This window comes from Cuculus canorus, chromosome 10 (assembly GCF_017976375.1).
Source record: "Cuculus canorus isolate bCucCan1 chromosome 10, bCucCan1.pri, whole genome shotgun sequence".
Lineage (NCBI taxonomy): Eukaryota > Metazoa > Chordata > Aves > Cuculiformes > Cuculidae > Cuculus > Cuculus canorus.
The window spans coordinates 10,952,819-10,970,375 of NC_071410.1; the positions used below are offsets into that span (position 1 = coordinate 10,952,819).

The 17,557-nt window shown below is 46.7% G+C and overlaps 1 protein-coding gene across 2 annotated transcripts in view; it reads left to right on the forward strand.

The window, feature by feature from the left end:
- Window positions 1-17,557, forward strand: part of LOC104069031 (gamma-aminobutyric acid type A receptor subunit theta) — a 74,836-nt gene that overhangs the window by 47,193 nt on the left and 10,086 nt on the right. For both annotated transcript variants that reach the window (XM_009572000.2, XM_009572001.2), the window contains exons 4-5: window positions 3,205-3,425; window positions 17,475-17,557. In XM_009572000.2, the coding sequence (XP_009570295.1) occupies window positions 3,205-3,425; window positions 17,475-17,557 (304 nt within the window). The remainder of the gene's footprint in view (window positions 1-3,204; window positions 3,426-17,474) is intronic.

Genomic DNA, 17,557 nt, shown 5'->3' on the forward strand with positions numbered 1-17,557 from the left:
TGTGTTGTCCCACAAAGTTCTTCAGTGGTGAGCTGAAAGAAAGAGCCGGAGGACTGCATGAACTACAGGTGTTTGGTTTTGAAGTTCTTTATTGAGCCTGGAAAATGGGCCAACTTTCTGTCTGCTGGTGATGGTGGGAAACCCGACTTGTGGTATAGCTGTGGCATCAACGGGCTTGTGAATATCGCTGGTTAGTGGGAGGTTTGGAAAAGCCTTGTATTAGCCCAATGACAGATAAAACCTTACAACAAAGACTTGCCGTTCAAGACTTGGAGGAAAACTGAACTCTTTACTTCTGATTCCTGGACTTCTGAACCACTGCATTAATTGGCTCTATCTGGCCAATCTGCTTCTGCAGAACCATGTCACCTTTCATCGTTATTTTATCTGCCTCTGAAAGGAAGGCTAAGATTAAGATCTCATCAGCTCTGGAGCCTGGTCAGGTGGTGATGTTAGGATGCCACATGTGTACTTCATAATTGTCTGACCAGACTATGGGATATAAAGGGAAGTCAAACTCACTGCTTTCCCTCCTGAGTATTGGTCTCTCTCTCTGACTCTAGTGCATCGATATTGGTGATTCCCACAGACTCTTGCTCTGTGCCCTGCCCTCTCCCAGGGGCCTGGAGTCAGAGCATCCCTTTTCCCCATAGCTTGGTGCTGTGCCCATCAGTGTGTCAGTGGCACCTGTCCTCCCAAGGGAGGACTGAAGTCTGTGAAGTGGACATTTGTCCTGCTCTTTCCCTTCTGCCCAGAAATCCTGCCCGCTCTTCAATATAGTGATAGGGCAGGTAAAGCAGGAAAAAGAAGTGCAGTACAGGAATCAGCAGAGTGACGGGCTGCAGGAAACATCAGGCACTAGATGAACCATGATTATCAAGTACTCCAGACTTCCATGATGCTGTCCAAAGAAATCTGTTGTGCCAAGAATTCCAGGAAGACTGGAGAACAGAGCTCAGCCCAGGGCTGGGCTGACTGTTGTTCCCCATGGAGCTCCCTGCACCTGCAGAACACCATCAGCCCCATAGCTAGGGTGTGGGCTTTCACTTGCACTCTTCTGAGTTTGTTGCCATTCATCCTAGAAATACAAAAGATGAGTTTTGAAGGTCTATCTCTCAGGTACTGATGACTGTTCGCTTTGTAAGCAGTTTTTGCCCTTTTAACTTCTAGAGATCTGTGCCACCTCTTATCTGCTGCTGCTTCTTGAAAGCTGGTAGGAGCCTTCAATGACAGCAGGGTGGCCTGGTTAGGGGTGAGGTGTTGCGGGGCTGCTGTCAAGGATTAGGAAAACACAGGTCAGAGAAGCAGCTTGCCAAGATGTGTGGGTGGAGTTCTCAAAGGGAGAGAATGGAAATGATGCCTCTGTAGCAGTTTCCCACAGGCAGGGGAAAAGTTTGTTACCAAGGAAGGGTAAGAGGCTCCAAGAACTCCACTGCTCTGCTCCTCTGTGCCTTCACTGCAATGCAGGTTCAAACACCCTGGGAGGGGTACTAGGGAGAATATTTTCCTTTGCAAGGTCTTCACCAAAATGAAAATGTTTGTGCCCCTGAGAGATGGACTGTGAGGCTTCTGAGGCAGGAGTTTAGCAGTCCTTTAAAAAGCAAAGCAAAACAGTTTCTTGGCCAGAAAGCTGTCACTATGTTTTTGTTCTTTTCAACATAACATAGAAAGTGACAGATATAGCTTTTGTATCCAGTCTACATCACAGATTTACTCTGTGACCTTTCGGATATGCATGTGGGTCTAGATTTCTGAATCGTGGGTACCCAAAAGCTGGCGTATCCATTACGTGGGGTTATTTGAGCTTGTTTTCAGAGGTGCTAATCAAACCTGGCATCAAGTGAAGTCAGTGGGAGAAGACAGGCAGGATGCCTATGTGCTCGGCCCAGATGTTAATGCACGAGCAAGATCCTCACCAGCCCCTTCTGCAGAGGAGAAACGCCTGTCATGCTAATCTGTGTGGTCAGGAAGATTCCTGTGGTATTGTAGGTATCTGCTTGGGAAGAGACAATGTTTCTTTGGCCCCACCTCTTCTACATAATTTGCATGCACTTGCAAAAATGCTTTTTATTTAAGGACTCGTAAAAAATCACTGACTTCTGTAAGGGCACTGTCAGCAAGGCTTTTGCCCATTTCCTAATCCACATCCTGTTATTTTAATGCTAGCTGGTTTACCCCCAAAAATCTTAGCTCCTAACCCCTTTCAGACCTATTGTTAGAATGCTTTTTGTCGTTGGTTTGTACAAGGCCCCTTCCTATACTGTTCTTTTATCTGAGAAGAAATAATTGTTCTGGTATGGTGCCACAATACTGAACAAGCTGACCTGGGGCCTCTGGGTGTTCCCTGGGTGTGCTGTTACTGTGCAGCAACTAATATGGTTTCTGCAGAGCTAAAGCTGTGGGCCACCAAAGAGCTCTTCCTGCCCTCTGTAAAATTCTTATCTTAGCATCAGTTTTGAGCATCAACTTTTTACTGTTGAACAGGAGAGGAGCAGGAGATATATATGGCATTGTGCTATCTGAGGATGGTTAGGGAACTGCCCCTTTACCAGTAGATCATGCTCCACTGATGACAGATTTCTTCCACATATGTCCCTTCCTGAGAATTGCAATGAACTCCCAACTTAGCTCATATAACAAGGCAAGTGCTAATAGCTTGTCATGGCTGGCCTGGGTTGACTTTGAAACCTTGGCCTTGAGGTAAGATTCTCTATGTGCCCTTGGGAACCTCCTGAGTTGCTACTCAAAATAAAATTGGCTTTTACCAATGGTGTGGTAACGAGCAGAGGCTGAACGTGACTGCATTGTGTCCAGAGAACTTTACGTGACTTAATTGGGAGATCAGTTCTTCAAGTCTTTGGTGTGCTGTAGCCCACTGTTGGTTGACATCCTTCGGTGCTATCATAGCCTTAACTACTACTAGTTTTGCAGCCAAACTCTAAGGAGATTAGCACAATATGAGAAGCATGCGGTTTCACTTGATTGGAGTCACGTAATGTCATTTTGTCCCCTACAAAGCTCAAGCTCATTTCCATTTTCCCAGAATAAAGCACAGTCCACCCCAGCTGGTGGAGGTGTGGACACCAAACATTTGGGTGCCAAGGAATGTGGAAACCCATGAGAGGTCTCTGCAGTGGCAGTAGTGAAGGGGCTGAGTTACAACCTTACCCTGCAGCCAGGCTGATGTTTGCATTTCTCTCCCAGGACTACACCATCACCATGTACTTCCAGCAGAGCTGGCGGGACAAGCGCCTGGCGTACAATGACCTTCCTCTTAACCTAACCTTGGACAACCGGGTGGCTGACCAGTTGTGGCTGCCTGACACCTATTTCCTCAATGACAAGAAGTCCTTTCTGCATGGGGTGACAGTGAAGAATCGCATGATTCGGCTCCATCCTGATGGGACTGTCCTGTATGGCCTGAGGTAAGTCTAAGGAGAATCTTTGATGGTTGCAGTTGAGAATAACATCTCTTCTAGACTTTCACTATTTTCAAGGATATTCTGGTAATGCAAGCAACCCAAAGCCCAAGAGATACTCAAGTGTTGCACAGTTTTAAGTGTCTGTTCTTTCTCTAAACTGGAAATGGTGGTTTCCTTTAGGCCTCCAAAGTTTCCTTGGCTGCTATAGACAAATGTTGGAGATGGTAATAGTCTGCTCTGAGTGCTTCAGGTCACTGTCATTCATGTTGCATAACATTTCTGTTTGAAACATTTGTTTTCAGTTGCTTATAATTTTCTGCAAGTTTGGCCTATGGAGATGAAACTTCGTTACTCTCCTTTCTAAGACTGAATTTCTGTAGCATTTGAGTCAAATCACTTTAGTCGTTTTTGAGTATGAGATAGGAGACATGTTTTTGTACAGTTAAAAAAAAAAAAAAAGTCTCTTTACCAGAGCAATTCTGAAGATTGAGGCTTGAAAGTTGATATCTAGTAGGGGAATGGTCCTTGATGAGGAGGATTTTTGTGGTGTCTGGAATAAATTGATGTGGGCAAGTTCACAGGCTTTGACAATGCTGTGTTTGTGTGCATTCGAGGCGGCAAAGGTTGGCCTTACTGTCTTACCTGGATGTGTGGAGATGCCAGGGTAGGTTAAGTTTATTGGGGGGAGCAGAGGGTTAAAAAATGTAATCTGCAACTATAGGCAAGTGTGCAGGTATTGGGTGAAATCTAGGCTAGCTGAAATCTGGACAACAGTTTTCTGAACCCTGTATTTGTCTGCTCTGGGTTTTATTCCTAGGGTTTTTTTCTGTCTTTTTGACTACCAAAATTCACAGCTGGCTTTTTAGACCTGCCTCCACATTCACAAATGATCTGGGCTTACATCCCAGTGCAGCAAAGGGGGAGGAAAGACCTTTCTCCTTCAAAGAAGGTACACCCACCGTTCCCATTTACAGTATCAGCTCCTCTGCTGCTTCGTGTTCTGTGGCAGTCTTACTTTTTATGATTATTTTTCTCTCTTCTCTCTAAGTAGCAGGGCTTTTTTGGGCAAGGTAGGACTAGGTGAAGGTATAGCAAAATAAGAGGGTGCCCGGAGCATCATCCTGCCAGGCGGCTGTGCTCTGTGCTTTCCCTGTGGCACAGCCCTGGGAAACCAAAAAAGCAGCAGTCGCTTCTGGTGCTGAGACACAGGCTGCGGTATGTGTGGTGATGTACGTACTAGTTTTTCCTCCCAATTAGTGATTGCTTCTTACTCCAGGCCCAAAGACCACAAAAGGTGGTGCAATAAACCCACTGTGTGACTCTGTCGTAGTTCTGCCTCTCCCTTCCCGGGACAGGTACATCCATCTCTCTAGATTGGGCCAGTGATGTTGTTTGGCTCATCCTGCGAGGGAGCCCTGAGCCAGCTTTTCTGACCCACCAGAAAGACTGCAGCCTTCCCACAGCTGCCCACTCCACATTTCTTCATTGTGTTAAAAACAAGAGTGATTTCTGGGTGAGAATATGCCTACTTGGGATAGGTAGGAGCACAAATTCAGTCTGTTGAGAAGGAGTGGAGAAAGAGTGCTGTTAAGATCAGCTTGTTCTTTGCTGCTGAGCAGCCTGCCTGAGCATAAAGCTGCCTCCCTGAGGCTGGTGGGAAATCTTTGCACACACCTGCACAGCAAAGAGGAGGAAATGCTAGTGCCTTTCTATCAGATACCATTTAGTCAACTCAAATAACAAGCATTGTGAACCCTGCAGCACAGATTATAGGCAGTGGAAGTCCTTGTAGGGTTTGTACTTGAGCTGGCTCAGGCTAGGACACTGCACAAGACCCTCCTGCACCGTCCTGTCAATTCCCCTCCTGCGGACCCCGACAGTGCGGGGAACGGAACTCAGTGCCTTTGCCTGACCTGTGAAAATGGATGAGATAGGAAAACTGCATCTAGGCCAAAAGAAAGAAAATGACAGCTGTTTGCCCCTTTTATTTCCAGGGCCACAGTAAGAGCTGCCTGTGTTGTTTTAACTTTTGGCTGGTTTTCCTGGAAGCTGCTCTCTTGCCCCTGGAGAAAACGGCAGTTGCAAAAATGAAGCACTGAGCAACAGCAGCTTCTGTTCCCAAGCTGCACCTCAGGTCACAATGGCTGGCTTTTACTATCCTGCAAACACTGGGGTTTTGGGGGACAAGCCAGGTGCTCTGAATGCTTGAAGTCCCTCCAGCTTTATTCATAGTGGTGTGGACAATGTTTCCTCTAGGGCTGCTTTCTGTACTCCTGCACCTGTGATTTTGCTGACAAAGGTGCTGTCTTAGGTGCAGTTTTGCAGTGCAAATAACCGATCCGATTAAAAAATACATAGACACGTGCATGCACATGTAAGCAGGTAAGAAAATATTCATTGAATAGTCACCTGTGGGCCCTTTATTTTTGTAAAAATGCACCCATGCTTGTCTTGCAAACAGGAAGAAAAGCGCAGGTTCTCCCTTGTTTTTTGTTCTTGGTTTTTTTCTGCTTTTTTGGAAGGATTCATAAAATGCAGTTGCCCTGATGGAAGAAGGCCAAAGGAGGCAATTTCTGTTTCTCTTTTTTTTTTTTTTCTTTTACCCTAAGTGAGATTCCACAGCTCCACTCCTTCTTCTGCTACCTTCTCGCCAGTCACTTCCCCCTCCTTTGAGCTGATCCTGTAGCACAGTGACTCAATCATGCTATTTGTAGCACAACAGTCATTTTTCTTTCCAGCAGTCTCTGATGTCAGAGACAGGGGAGGATGGCACCCTAGCAGGCCCCTCAATTCAGCAAGTGTTCAAGCGGCCAGCGGGATCAGGTCGAGTGCTGGATCAGACCCCAAAATCCAAGTTAGCTCGCACAGAAGTCAAGGGGTATTTGGTTTCTGACTTCAGTGAGAACAAGATTGGGCTTCAGATAACTTGGTTGCATGAGTAAAAGAAGCCTTTACTTCCTCTGCTTTGCTCTGTTGTGAAAGTTGTGTGTCAGAAAAGCACATGCTTTTGGTAGAATTAGCAAATTACTGGATGAAGGGAGTGCAGCAGATGTAATATAGCTACATCTTAGGGAAGCATTCTGTGCAAAAGCTTGCTCCAAAATTAATTCATACTGGGCTCAGATTAAAAGCTGGTTGCCAGGTCTCCAACAAAAAGGAATGCATAAAGAGCAGCGGGCTGTGCTGGGGTGATGCTGGGCTGCTGCGGGGCTGGGGTCGGCACTGGTGCTCCCTACGGCCCTCCCCTAAGAGACAGCAGAAGGCATAAATCCCAGAAATCCAAATGGGGGCCTGGAGCTCAGATCTAGCCCAAAGGGCACTTTATCTCTACAAACAGTGTGGTGGGAGGATGCAAACCAGCAGAGCTCACAGCGTTTTTAGGAGGTGTAACCTGGCATGGCCTCCAAACACCTTGCAGGAATTAAAAGTGCCTGTGAAGCACGGGAGAGCTGGTAAGCTGTGGCACACAGCAGAAAACTGCTAAAATGATGTGGAAAGTCTGCCGTGTGAAGGGAGGCTTAAAGGAGCTACCCACAAAGACAAAGCAATCACCTATTAGGTAGTGGAAGGAGGTAGATAAAGCAGTGAAGAAGAGCTGGATAGCATGGGCTGAATTCAGTGTATTTTTCTTCCTAATGACTGTCAGAAATTGCGTTGGTTTCACCAGATTTTAAACAAAAAAAAATAGGGAGAAATTTTTCATTTAAGAAAAAGCATTTCAGAGAATGTTGATATTTCGCTCCTAATTTTAGTATTTTTTACTTATGTCAATATTTCCCTATTTCAAGCTCTTTTACTACTACTATTGGCATTTTAGAGTAATGTAGAGAATCATCAAAGGATTTCTCTGCCAGTCCAGAGACTGTCTAGTCCACCTCTGCCACAGTATCCAATAAGCTTTACGTTATCACATACACAGGCTACATTAAGATCTGAGATTTTTATTTCCTTTTCTAGACCATGCAGCATCCATTTGATAGGGTAACAAGTTGACACTTATCACATACTGATGTCATCGGTATTTAGCTATCTGTTTCCAGAGACCTAAAAATAGAAACAACAGTAACAATGCTGAAATTCTCATATGGTAACTTGAAATTGTATTTGAAGCCAGCTTTAAAACATCCTTCAGGGAAATCTTGGAGCTGTTTGGTTTCATTCTAATTAGGGACAAAATCAATTCCAGGAAAAATAGGTGCTTTGAGGAGCCTAGAGTGTATCTTTGAGCTTGCAGGGGAGCAAGAGGGCTCGGATGCTGAGAAGCAGGCGCGAAGCTGGGTGGACAACAAGCGAGATGCAATGCCTGGCTGGCGACGAGCCCAGGCAATGTAAACTGAGCAACTGAAAAACTGCAGAGGAATTTGATGACAGAGATTAAATCTTGTGCAGAGAGAATGAGGGATCTCCTCCTGCGAAGGTGGTGGTGGTGGTGGGAGCATGTGCATGTGTTTTGGTTTGGTTTTTTTTTTTTCCTTATTCCTGTCCATGATAGTCACTGCAATTAGAGATGAGGCAGATTGGATTCGTGCAAAGGTGCCAAGGCATGGTGGGGCTTTGAGCCCAGTGAATGCTCTCCTGGGGAAGCAGACTCCTGCTATCCTCATCAGTGTAAATACCTGTTCAGTGCTTAAAGCAAAGGAGAGAGAATTGTCATACCTCAAACAACTCAAAATTTGCAGTTTTAAACTGAGAGAAGCTCGATGCATGAGCTTCAGCAGCACCTTATTTTTGCTTTTCGTGGGGGTAAGTTCCCATCAGTCAGTCATCTTGCTCTCCTCGCAAGACAGCAGCTCCTGGGGGATGTCAGCACTCGCATTGCAGCAAGCTATTGCTAACCTGCTTGTGGACAAGACCTTATTCCTGGGCAAGGCAACAGCAAGAGCACTGCTTCTATCTTACCTTACACAGGGAAGCAATGCATGTTAATGGATGTATCCCACCTGCTCACTCACCCAGCACAAAGTATGCTGTCAGAGCCCCCTTGCCACCCCGCTCTGTGGTGCTCCCAGGGCTGCCCTGCCTGCTCCCTACAGCTGGAATTCTGCCGGATGTCATCTTAGGGACTTTTTCCTAGCGCCCATCTCCAATCTACCTCTTGATCAGGATGCAGCCCTGTGTGTATCACATTCCCCAGGTCCCAATGTGGGGTTACTGGGTTCTCCAACCGGTAGAAAGGTTTCTCCTGCTCCTGTCTCACTTGAAAGCTGCTGTTTGCAGACATATTCTTGTTCCCTCCATGGGCATTATTTGATTTTTCTGAGGAGAAGATGGCCTGATGGTTTCAGTTAGAGGAGTTTTTTTCTCTACTGAGACCACTGAGCAATTTTCTTCTCCCATCTCACAGGCCAGAAAAGAAGATATCCACAATTTTTGCTTCCCTTTCCCTCTATGAGAGAGGTTTCTCTGGAAATGTGGGAGATGATTCAGGCTCTAACCCTGTTTTGTCTGGGTTTGCAGGCTTTGCCTGCTTCCTCCCGAGGTTAGACAAAAACTGCAGAAATCTCTCCTATGGCAGCTTGGGTACAAAGAGTTGGGCTTATGTCCAGCCAGCTCCTTGGAGCTAGTCCTGGAGTCTTGTACTGCTCCCACCATGGAGCTCTTCTTTGGGCCAGTTACTTAGCACAAAGATTTGGGAGTGGGGGAAGGGTTTGTTAGTTGGATGAGAGGAAATGAGAGTTTAATTAGGAGCTAAGCTCCCAGGTTGAGGCTAAGGACAGATCCCCTTCTCCATTTTTTGACTCCTTCGGCTGGTACAAGAGACTTAGCTGGAGACACTGGAAGGAAGTTTAATAATATGAAATTTCAGAATAATCTTAGAAGCTGTGGAAGAAATTTGAGCTCACTAAATCAGGACAAAGCAGCAAGCCAGAGCTGCTTCTCCATCCTTAATGCTGCAAGAACAGTCAAGCATCATCAGGGTGTGGCTGGGATTGATGCCTGTGCTGTATTTCCTGTAAGTGTGACCTGTTTATTAGCAAAAATAGAGGTCAGGGAGTACCCAGAAATAGCTAATCCCCCCTATCTTCTCACAGATCACTGAAACCCCTTGTGTGGCCTGAACCCCCAGCTCACCCTCACAGCACCTCTTAGTCTTCCTGCTTATCCTATCCCAGGCACCGTTCTGAGCCCATCTCAGGACCCTGACTATTCTTCACCAGATCTTGCAAGTTTGAGTCATGGGTTACTGTTTTATTAACTCAACTTCATCCCAGTCTGATGCTATTGAAGGAAGAAACCTGCTCTGTTACATGCAGGTCACTGTTGCCTGAAGCAACCATAACAAAGGAACCTCTTTTTCAATATGTTCCACTTGGGTCTCTCTTGTCCCCCAATCCAGCTGACAATTTGCCAGACACACAGTGCATTTGGAATAGAATAAAGAGGCAGAAAACCAAAACATTGCAACCAAGGCAACTCTGCTTTGTACTCTTCTAGGGCAGAAAAATAGTCGATTTAGATGGCTGGTATCCTGAGTACTAGTTTAGAAGAATTTTTTTTTTCACCCTCATCTGAGTGCAGTGGACACTGTTATTTATCAAAGGATGCCTATGCAAGCACAGATGCTTTTGGAAATAGTGACCCTAGGGGGATTGTGCCAAGGATTATGGAGTCAGTTTTAGGCAAACAGACATAAAGGGAAAATATTCCATATCCTTGCCTTGCTCTTGGTTCCAACATGACCTCCAGGATTTTGCAAAGATCAGACTGTGTTAAAGGAATGGCAAAATTCACCACGGGTTTACAAATCCCTTCAGGCCCTTCAAAGTTTGTGCTTACTGCCAGGCAGAAGGTGACATTTGCCAGTGTGTTTTTATGACTGACTTTGAGATACATAGAGCAAAAAAATCAATTTTGATTTTTTCCTATGTTCAGCAAAACAGCAATTTTGTTTCTCTCTTTACTCTTAAGCAGCGGAATTCCTTTACAAGTCTAACTTACCCCATGGGATGAGCCTGCACAAGTCCTGTGAAACCTGAGCTGCTTCCATCAGTTCTCCTTATTACCTCAAACTGTTAGCTTTAGGGGTCTTTTCAGCTTCTTAGGAGATCTGAAATTAAAACGGTGGCAGCTAGAAACTTATAAAAATGTTTACCTTTTGTTGTGAGAGTGTTTGTCTTAGTCACTGCATAATGGCACTTAATCCATACCTGCAAAATAAAGTAAGTGCCGGAAATGCTGACTTTGTCTCCCTTCGAATTAGGAAGACAGCAGTGGAAGTGTTTGTGCTATACTCCTATTCTCATCTATACTGAATTTAGGCAGCATTCTTTTGAAGTCAAACGTATCAGGGAGAATTCCTGGGCTCTGGACATCAATGACTTGGGCAGAAAATATTTCTCCTGGGTTTGGTCTGTGTCTCTTGGTCATTTCCCAGCTGGAGCACAGCAGAGGCTGGTGACCATTCTCGACAGGCATTTTGCATACAACCAGACCCTTTTTCTGGAGCATATGAATTTAAATCTGGACAAAAGCTGCTCTGTACCAACTGACATTGGCCCTGGAAACCAGTGCCAGGCATGTTTAGTTTGCTGGCATAGACACAGTTACGACGCAGACAGTGCAGTAATTTATTTTGTAACGAGGAGCTTAGGGAGAAAGGGGCCTCACTTGCTTTAGGAACCTCTTGAAGGTAACGGTCTTCTGCTCTCTCTCACCCAGCCCTTCTTAGAAAGTCTAGACCTGCTCCTTTTGGAATCAAATGGTGTCTTGGGGAAGTCATTTTTTGCCCCTCACATTTGTAACTGGTGATTTTGGTTCTTCCAACACACTGGAGATGATCTAAAGGATGAATGAGTGGCTGAGGGCTTTCAGAGCTGATGTTTGGTAGAGGGAAAACTGACTGAGGCAGGAGCCGAAATGGCAGCTACCTTGGAGATGCCCAGCAAAAGGATAAGGAAGAGATGGAAAGAAGACATTCAACTACAGCATGTTTTAATACCAGGTCAGAACTCGATGATGCTCTGTGTCTGTGGGCTTATATAATCATTCTAAATAAGACAGAAGAAGCTATTAATAAGTAAATAACAATGGGGAGGATCAGAATGAGAATGAAAAGGCTGATGGTGTTCATGTCAGAGAATCGAAAGATTAGTGGGGATGGTTTGCAGAAAACTGAGCATTCCCTTTTGGGCTGCAGCTGCAGTGGGACAGTTCTCTACCACTGCCATTTTCAGCTTGCGGAGCAGGCAACAGTGAAGGAACAGCAGGGTGAGTCTGCATTACACTTTCTGTGCCAGCATCTGCCTTTCCAGTGCAAGCTTCAGGTGGTCATAGAATCATAAAATAATAGAATTGCTTGGTTGGAAAAGACCTTTAAGATCATTGAGTCCAACTGTACCTGTCCACTACTAAATCATATCCCTAAGCACTTCATCAACCCGTCTTTTAAATACCTCCAGGGACAGTGACTCAACCATCTCCCTGGGCAGCCTTTGCCAGTGCCCAATAAACCTTCTGGTGAATAATTTTTTTCCCAATGTCTAATCTGAACCTCCTCTAGCACAATTTGAAGCCATTCCCTCCTGTCCTATCACCTGTCACTTGAGAGAAGAGACTGACACTCACCTCACTACAACCCCCTTTCAGGTAGTTGTAGACAGTGATAAGGTCTCCCATCAGCCTCCTCTTCTCCAGGCTAAACAACCTCAGTTCCCTCAGCTACTCCTCAAAGACTTGTTCTCCAGCTCCTTCACCAGCTTTGTTGCCCTTCTCTGGACACGCTCCAGGACCTCAACATCTTTCTTCATGTGAGAGGCCCAAAACTGAACACAGGATTTGAGGTGTGGCCTCACTAATGCTGAGTAGAGGGGCACAATCACATCTCTTGTCCTGCTGGCCACGCTGTCTCTAATACAGGCCAAGATGTAATTGGCCTTCTTGGCCTCCTGGGCACACTGCTAATTCGTATTCAGCCGGCTGTCAACCAAGACCTCCAGATCTTTCTCTGCCAGGCAGCTTTCCAGCCTCTCTTCCCCAAGTCTGTAGTGTTGCATGGGGTTGTCCCAAGTGTAGGACTCGGCACTTGGCCTTGTTAAAACTCATACTGTTGTTTTCAGCCCATTGATCCAGTCTTTTCAGATCCCTTTGCAGAGCCTCCTTATCCTCAAGCACATTGACGCTTCCTCCCAGTTTGGTGTCATCTATGAACTTAATAAGAGTGCACTCAAGCCCGTCATCCGGATCATCGATAAAGATATTGAACAGGACTGGACCCAGCACTGAGCCCTGGGGAATGACACTTGTGGCCAGCCTCCAACTGGATTTAACTCCAATTACTGTGATTCTTTGGGCCTGGCCATCCAGCCAGTTTTTAACACAGTGGAGGGTATGCCTGTCCAGGCCAGTAGTAGCCAGTTTCTCAAGCAGAATATTGTGAGAAACCGTGTCAAAGGCTTTCCTCGCTGTAACAAATAGAGATATAGCACTCGCTTTGTGTGACTTAGAGCTTTGTTGTTGCTTTTCTTGAGATGGTTTCTCCATCTCCTGGGGATGAAGGATGTTTTCTGAAGGGAGGTATCCACGCTACTTTGGCATCTGCTGGGTGCTGGCAGAGAAGTGGGATCTCCATCAGCCCACAGCCTGCCAGAGCTGCTCAACATCTCATGAATGCATTTCTTTTTTTTTTTTTTTCTTTTTCTATATGCATGGTAGTTTCTCCACAGCCCTGTCTCCCCCCAGCTGAACTGTGTCCACTGGCCAGCTGTGTAGCAGAGTAGCAGGGCAGTGAGGACTTGGCTGCTTGATAGAATGACTGCCTATAGACCTCCGCAGAAATTATTAGGGCAAGGGCACGTATGTCTTGTTTGTGGGGAAGGAGGTGTGAAGCTTGTGACATGTGAGGGGGCTGACCCAGAGGCCCGTGAGGTGGGCAGAGATGAGGGAGGAAAGAAGAGCTGCAGACAGAGGGTGGTGGTGGTGGTGGCTGGACTCGGCGGCTGGAAGGAGCAGGACTGCTTCATTGAGCGCATTGTGCAAAGCGCAGGCGAGCCTCTCCCCTCCAATGGGCAGTGTCTCTGTGAATCACCATCAAAGCAGATGAAGTTTCACACCACACAAATTTTTGAATTTAGAAGAGGAGGGAGGTGGGTAGAGAAGCAGGGAGAGAAGGAGGGGAAGGGAGAAGACACAGCCTGGCTGGGTGCCAGTGCCTCTTGCTAATGCCATGGGGAAGGTGGCATCCTTCCCCGGCGTGCCCTCCAGCCCTCCCGCTCCCTGCTCCCTTTCACTTTGGTCGCATCTCCTGGAGGCAGCGCACTCTGTCTAGAGCTGTTTACAGGGCAATGGTTTGTTCTCTGTCTCCTCATCTTCTTTATCACAGAGTGAGTTTCTGCTCCTCCTCTGCTTTCTGTCTTTTAACCTTTCATTCTTCTCCAGCTTTCCTTCTCCAGGCTGCTTTAACCCTTGCTTCCCCTGTTCTCTCTCCTCTGTTTCCCTACCTCTGTGACCTCCCATCCTCCATAATCTGCTTTCCTCTCTCCCACACCCACTCCTGCCTTCCCCATCAGTGCTCATGCTGTCATCGCTCTTTGATTCTCTCCTCTTTTTTTCTACCTCCTACTTTCCTTCCACCTTTATTGCCTATTAACCCCATTGAGATATCCAGGAGCTTCTTAGTGTCAAATCCCCCCCATGTATCTCTCCATGCAGTCCTTCTAATGTGTCTTCTATGTGCAAAGCAAATGCATCTCTTCACACAACAGCTCAGACCATAACAAGGTGCATTTGTATGCTTCAATGTATGAGGCAGAGGTTGATCCTGTGTCCTTCTGGACCAGAGGTGGAGTGTGCTGTGACCCTACAAGGTGGCTGGGGTGCCTGAGTTTTACTCCCATTCCCCTTTGGCTGTGTGAGGTGAGAGGACCCTCTCATCCCTTTGTGTGTCCCTCCTGCCCATAGTACACAGACACCAAAGGAGATGGAGAACTGTCTTGTTGGCATCTCTAGGAGCAAGTGAATGTTAAGTCAGTCATAGTGGCCTCAGGTGGACATTTCACCAGCAGTGGCAGGTGCTGTATAAAGCAATGACAGGGTATGGCAAGGAGAAGTTAGTGTTCAGGACGCTTTTGGGGATCTAAAGGATTCAACATCCCCTTCCTCTCTGGGATAGCATTTGCTTTACCCCAAGTAGAGCTGTTTTATCAGGTTTTAGGAAGCCCAGATGCAAGACCTGAGCTGAACTTGGTACCCAATTCCATGCTGCCCCCCCCCCCTGCAACCTTCTCATGCTGCAGGAACCAGGCGGTCCTGTGGTGCTGGTGTCCCTGGGCTTGCCAGGCACACCTCATTGTGGGCAGGACACCACAGTGGGAATGCTCCAGACAAGCAGGTGTCCACAGCCCAGGAGAGCCACCTATAGCTGTGCTACCTCTGCTCTGAACACAGAACAAAACCTTCACCCTCAAACAAAACCTCACACGCCTGAATGGCACTACGTGGGCAGATCATCAGGAGTGTGGGACCTGCAGCCAACTGGGGTGTCTCTAAAGGGTGCTGAAATACACAGTGTTGATACACCCGCCCTTTAGTTGGAAGGAAAGATGAATTATTTGGCTTTTGAGGACAGATGCCCTCTTAATCTTGTTTTTTCTCCTTTCACTCCTACCTGTCCTGACATTCTCCTCTTTTTGAATTGACAGGGCTAAATTGTGCCCTGATGTAAATCTCTGTTGATACAAATTGGTGTGATCTTGCAAAAATCATTGAAGTGGCTCTGGATTTATGCTGGCTGTTACTGCAAGCAGGATTTGGCGCATGGAGTGTGGTAGCCATAGCTCACTGTGTCGTGCTCTGCATTTCCAACCAGTACTGCAGGTTATAAGCAAATTCTGTGGAAAGGTGAGACAGTCCCTTTCGAACCAGAAAAGGCTTCCCCTGGATGTCCTTTGTGTGGCCAAGTTAGCCAGCCAGGCTGCAAATTTGGGAGGGACACTGTGGAAAAGTTTTAGCCCGCAGGGTCCCACAAATGGGGTGGAAAATTTTCATTTAGTACATTTTTGCATCTCACACTTTAGGGAAAACAGAAGAATGCATTTGTAACTGCTATTTCCCACGGGTGCAGTATAATATATACAGTATATGCCGTGTGCGGCATAGCAGGATGAGTCATACCCGTTCGTGACTCTTTGGTCTCAGCGCCTGGCCAGAATGGACTCTGCACCTGCCACGTTAGGCTTTCCTGGCAAGTTGCAGCTCCCCCAGGTGTGCTCCTCCACTGTGGTCTCCCAGCTCCCCTGGCCCAGGGTGGGAGAGGCATTGCATTTCCAGCAGCTCCCCTCGACGTGTCGAACTGGGAGGCTGTAAAAGCAATGCATGGAATCCCAAAGCCGTGGTGATCATTTTTAAGTGGCTCCTGTCGTGTTATCCCTCTCCCCCTTTGAGCTTTCTCTTCCACCCCAACCGCATTACAGATAAAAGGGTTAAGAGCTCACTTGGGCCCCCTGCTCGGAGAGAGGGCAGTTGCAATGTTGTATCTAGACCCAGTGAGGATATATATAAATTCCCTCCGTCTCTTTGGATCTATTTATAGCACGGCAAGCAGTGGCAAAGGCTCTCCTCAAGGCTTCATCTCCTACAAACAGTCTTCACAGACAGCAGAGAGATAAATTTAGCACACGAGATTTCTTAAAGAGCCAGTAGCTCTGCAGGGCTGCTCGCCTACCCTGCTACAGCCTCCACCCCGATACCTCCACTGGGGTAGCCCTCTCCTGTGGGTACTTGCCCCCCCACACACCCCTTCTCCCCCTCTTCTTTCCAATTTTTTGTCCGGCTTTACCCATTCTCTCCTCCTTTCTCGACTCTTTCTTTCATTGATGTTTTTTCTCTTTTTTTTGCTGGTTTGCCATCTCATTCTCTCTGATTTCTTGTTTTTCTTTTTTTCCCCTCCTTTTTTTCTCTCTCTCCCAGGCCACAGGATGCAGAAGATAAAGCTTTCTCGTTAACAGTTCACTGGTTATGCCTACATAGTAAAAAATGTGTAGCTTGATTAATGCCTTCCAGATGGTTAATTGAAAAAAAGAGGGGGTGAATGCAGCAATTTCTCTCCCCTCTTCAGCACTCTGCACACATACATTGCAAAGAAAGAAAACTGCATTAAAGGGTGAGGGGAGTAATATATTTGAGAAATAGGGCCAGCTTGTTAATTCCAGGGCAGCGTTGCCAGGCTGCCGAGTTAGCTGTTGATTTGCTCTGTCCCTGCTTTGTGACCCCTTCCTCCATCTATCCCACCTCAAAATTCCTCATGCCAGAGAGTGATACTCCTTTATGTACAACATGTGACATACAAATCCTGCTCGCACCCTCACATGAACGCCATCACCAGCACTGTGCTGCTCTGCCCCCACCCCGTGCTCTGACAACCCCAAAGAAACACCGATGCTCATTCTCTTCCATATTTCTTTTTTCTGGGGATACATCCCCCTCCATGTGTCTCTCATGAATCTTGATGATGTTGTTGGTTGCACAAGAGTGACCTGCTACTAGAGCTGTGAGCCTGCAGGAGTGGAAGGGACGCATTGGTAGGGTCTGGGCTTTAGGATTTGATAGTGCCAAAGTGGCTGCGATGGGGGGGTGATTGCAAGTAGAGTCTTCAGGGCAACTCCAGAGGAAAGAAAGGCGATAATGTGATCAGCTGTTCTTCTCCAGAGGTCATTGCAGGGCAATTTAATCAATATGTCTTTTGTTTTACAGGCACAGGTTTGCTGTCTCCCTCTTACAAACTGATATGCCTCTCCTCTTCGCCCCACTCTTAGCTCTGCCTGCTCCTGGTTTCTTTGTCTCTCTCGGGGAGAGACAGAGAAGGAACACAAATCCCTCCCCACCCCATTAATAGAGATACTGCCTTACTGACATGAGTCAGGAAGGGTTTAAGCCATACAGTTGAGGGTTAGCTGCATCCAACCCTGTGCCCCTTACACCTCCCACCACGGCTCTCCCTGGTTTCCAGGGAAACAGCAGCCCCAAATGCTGCCTGGCTTTCACATCTGCCTTTCATTTCTCCTTTTTTTTTGAGAAAGAATACACAACTGATTATTTTTTTCTCCCTTTCTCTTTCAGGATCACCACCACAGCCGCTTGCATGATGGACCTGCGGAGGTACCCCCTGGACCAGCAGAACTGCACGTTGGAGATTGAAAGCT